Here is a 4,537-nt window from a genome sequence, read left to right on the forward strand (position 1 = left end):
TAATTTTCTGGAATATGTAGACAGGATGAAGTCGGCACGTGAGAGACATCTATCTCAAAACACGTCAATCTAAACAACATTCATAAACGATTTATCGCATATTTATACCTGAATCCACTTAAATAATGTTTTTAGTGCCTTTTGTTCATATAAAAATTAATACGCATAATTTATTACAAATCAATCACCAGGTCGGAATTAAACTTCCAAAATGTGATGGAAATCTTTATACCATAGTCGACTCGAAGCCGTTGCGAAATTGACAATATCAAATAAAATCATATGGAATATGATAATACACTTGGTTCATTAAATTGACATTTCCGGGGGGAAACAAGTCAAATGTTATCAACTTAACAACACTCTACTGAATGATGATAATTCGATTTCGACATCCGACACCACACACTCACTTCGTACAATTGTGGTCATACCTAAAGACTCGGGGATTCTTGAATACAAGTTATGTGTGATTATTATGCACCAGTCAATTGTGACCACGCCCCCAGGTCCGGGGGAATAGCGGGGACTTTGACTTTCGGTCCAGCCAAGCCCAGGTAAAATTCCCGCTCTGCGGTAACGAACTGCTGGTAAAATCCCCCCAATGCCCCCCGCATCCCAGAGACCCTAGGTAAGGCCCATTCCCAGCTATTTTTGGCGTGAAGACAAAACCACTGCATTCACACGGCATTGCGGGGCCACCTGGAAGGTAAAAACACGGTCCATTTCCCCGGCTATTCCTGGTGGGGGAGGGGCGTGGTTACAATTGACTTGTGCATTAGTTTGATTCAATTTATTATACACATCAATGCGTATAGGACATACTATCCCTAATCGAAAAAGAAAATGACCGACAATATAAACCACAAGCAAATTGTATAAAACTAGATAAATTAGCCACAGGTTATCTTCGGTGCATATCAACTATTTGTTTAAATATTATTAAACAATGTGGATGATGTCGTCAATCAATGATAGTTTGGATATCTTCCCGATACCGATACGTATTTTCGAAAATACAACACTCGATTGTATTTTCGGAAAATGAAACGCGAAGTTATATAATGAGAAACAAAAATACATTGCAGTACAATATTTGAAAACCTGTTATTGAACGGCCTTTGAAAACAATGTACGGATTCTTCGAATGTTCTGACTGCAATTTGGAATGGGAAAGTTCAAAGGTGTACTTCAAAGACCGACTCAGAAATGTGGTAAGTGAAGAAAACAAATATTTTTCGTGGTCAATGCATTAGCTATATTTATCTCGGTAAATCATTAACATAATCCGTACAGTTTAAAAATAGATACCAACCTGCATATTCAAACCAGTTATCAACATTCTAACATAGCTCAGTAGTTAACAGAGAGCTGACACACTCGTCGAGATTGCAAGTACGAAGTCCCACGAAAAATATTTGTTTTCTTCTTTCTTAGTTAACTTTGTATTTTTGCTCTTAATATTTGTTCCTTAACTCCTTATGTATGTTATTTGCCATGTATTTATATCAACTTAAAGTTACATTTTACAATTTAAGAAAACACTTATTTTAAGTCTGCTTTATAATTTTTTTTGTTGATATGGTCCCGGAAAAGTATGGCGTATTTCATATGCAAAATTTATGAAGGGGAATGAAAAAACAGTCTAATGAAACGCCTGTTTGATATAAATAAGTATTAAAAGGAATGATTAATGTCGGTGTCGAACCTGTGTCATTTTGGTTGCAAATTCTGTATCAAATAACTGAGCTATGCGGGACGTTAAGACGCTGACTTATTAGTTGTAATTTCAAACTGATTTTTTTATCACTGTTTTTTTTCGATACGATAGGTAATAATCCTACAAAAGATACACATAGTTAGACCACTGGTCGTGTAATAAATCATACAAGGGTTGGTCGTACAGTTTGTGGACCGGTTTTGTATCGTATAGTTATGAAATGTTGATCAAACTTTCCAAAAAGTGACCTATTTAGAATCATATAAGAGACAGATTGTATTGATAATGCAATGTCGTGTTCTAGTCAACCTGTTTAAGGAAACTTAGGGTATATAAAATACTTAAAACGTTATTCGCATTATACGGAATTCATAAATTAATCGTAACTAAACATACAATTAGTATAAAATAGCATGCATAACTCTTGAAAAATTGTTCAAAATTAGCTATGGGATTGAGAAAATTTATATTTCCTCCAAAGGAAGTATACATTTCACCCAATTCTGGCCTTAAGCGATAGGTTTCTGACCTTAAAACTTTAAATGCTCTTTAGAAGCTTTTCATGAGCATTGCGAAACCACAATAAAACTTACATAAAACGATAAAGAAATATGAAAACCAAACAGGGGGTCTTTAATAAAAGAAGCTCATATTTTAGTTTAATAATATAAAATGATGAAGAAAACACACAATAAGATAAAGCATAGCAAAACTGTATGCAAATAGTTTTAGTAGTATTTGAAATGAAATGAATTGTTTGCTGCATGGCCCAATGCTATTGGCGAAGGAGATTGTTGTTAAAAACTGCACAGAAGACTTTAAGAACAGTCCTGGTATATCTGTGACGGTTGAAATAATGCGGACAATGTGACTGCATCTAAACCGAACGGTGAACGGTTCAAAAGTGTTGCAGTACTAATAGTTATAATTGGTTGCGGCGCTAACAACGTTTTATTTGAACTTATACAAGTATTATACGGACGATCATATCACAAGCATCAACCGACTTGGTACGATAACGCGAGTTGCGTTGGAGCGCCTACATCGACCATCATACCTTACATAAACGTGCATATATATTTTATAGCATATTATCTCGCTTTGTTTCAGTATTACGGACAGGAGTGTAAGGAGTGTGGCACCATGTGCCAGCCATACCGTGTTGAGGAGACGACGTGCTCTCGATGCGGGCAGGTGGCCAGAACATGCGGGTGCGACAAGACCCGCCACACGGATCCAAGAAAGCCGCACAGGAGAGACCTCTGTGAGAAATGCAAGTCCGGTAGCCCTTGCCAGTAGCCTCCCATTGAATTGAGCTGTGAGGCTCGTTGACCCTTGCTACGGACATACCATTGGAATCTAGTCTTATATAGCATACACACTATTTAACAATTGATTATTTAGCAAATTATTTCAGACAGAATATGATTGGTTTAAATAATAATAATTATAATAAAATATTAATTATATTATTGTTTTGTTTTGTCTATAGACGATTACCATAAAGTTTGCCACAATCATAGAATCAAAGCGCTGATAGCGCTGTATGAACAGGGTTTTAAACGGGTTTTCACCATTATGATTTACGATCATGTTTGTATTAATAAGGTGCTGATATGTTGCACAGTGACTCTAAGAGTCGGCGTGTAAAACAACCATAGGGACCGCCCAAGGTTTATTGAAGCATGATGGTAAATGACAAGTTAATATTTTATTGACAATAAAATTAATGTCGCTGTGTAAGAAGGCACACAATGATGGAGAACGTAACCAATCCGAGCAGAACTCCATCATATGGTGTTACATATGAGTATATATATATATATATATATATATATATATATATATATATATATACTAATCAAACTTTACTCATTAGAAAGAGTTTGCCTATGTTTTGCCTTGTTATTCACAAAACAACTTCGAAAATGAAAAAGATTAAAGAGAAATGGTTTCTTAATTAAAATGATGAAAAATTAAATAATTTCAAACAATTGTAGATATATATATATACACCATATAAAGTTAGCATAAAATCTTTAATTTCAAAACTGTTTTTTTCTGCATTGTCTATATGGTCAGCAACTCTCATCTATTTCTATATCGTCAGGTTACTCGTCAGCACTTTAGCACGTTTGTTATTCCCACGTGGGCTATCACGTGATGTTTCAACCAGGGAAACTGTGTGATAATTGAGATCAATGAGACCATTGTTGCTTTCTAGGTCATTCCAGGTTTTAAGATGAGAATACATTTGTAATTCCTAAGCGAGGGTGGGTCTATATGTCCAGGTTACCATATGTAGCAGTTAAAATTCAAACAACAAACACAGACTGTGTTTGTCAGTGTTCTTCAATATCTCTATATTCAACATTATCGAAGGTAGATATAATATATTATATAAATATAAACAACCATAAGATAATGAATAATAACATGTTTATAAGTTAACATCTTATATCTTATACCAGGTACGATTTAATCGTGTGCAGTGGCAGATTAAATTAAATGGCTAAAACATATAGAACACACATATAATACAAGCGATTACAACAACAACAACAACAACAACAACAACAACCACAACAACAACACAGTTCATCATAAAACAAATCATTGACATGGAACTTACTGATTTATGGAATCAAACACTCCTACTCCCTCGTACTCCCATGGTGACTTCTGTTATCTATGCATGTTATCATCATTAACCAAACCCACATATATTAGTATATGGAAAGAGGCTAAACGAATCTCACGGAACTGCCATTCTCGGTTTAAATACAAAATCTGCTGATGTCGTAAAAATACATGACA

At 35.0% G+C, this 4,537-nt stretch overlaps 1 protein-coding gene across 1 annotated transcript; it reads left to right on the forward strand.

Moving 5' to 3' along the window:
• Positions 1-1,009: 1,009 nt before the first annotated feature.
• LOC128214984 (zygote arrest protein 1-like) lies at positions 1,010-3,189 on the forward strand. The gene is made up of 2 exons (XM_052921709.1): positions 1,010-1,214; positions 2,831-3,189. Exons 1-2 carry the CDS (start codon positions 1,131-1,133, stop codon positions 3,017-3,019), a joined length of 273 nt encoding a protein of 90 aa, XP_052777669.1. The 5' UTR covers positions 1,010-1,130; the 3' UTR covers positions 3,020-3,189.
• Positions 3,190-4,537: the final 1,348 nt, after the last annotated feature.

This window comes from Mya arenaria, chromosome 13 (assembly GCF_026914265.1).
Source record: "Mya arenaria isolate MELC-2E11 chromosome 13, ASM2691426v1".
Lineage (NCBI taxonomy): Eukaryota > Metazoa > Mollusca > Bivalvia > Myida > Myidae > Mya > Mya arenaria.

What these genes read in the sequence shown, in the direction of transcription:
- LOC128214984 (XM_052921709.1), top strand. Translation starts at nt 1,131, where the DNA reads ATGTACGGATTCTTCGAATGTTCTGACTGCAATTTGGAATGGGAAAGT. An exon ending in AAGACCGACTCAGAAATGTG is followed by an intron (nt 1,215 to 2,830) that starts GTAAGTGAAGAA and finishes GCTTTGTTTCAG; the next exon opens with TATTACGGACAGGAGTGTAA.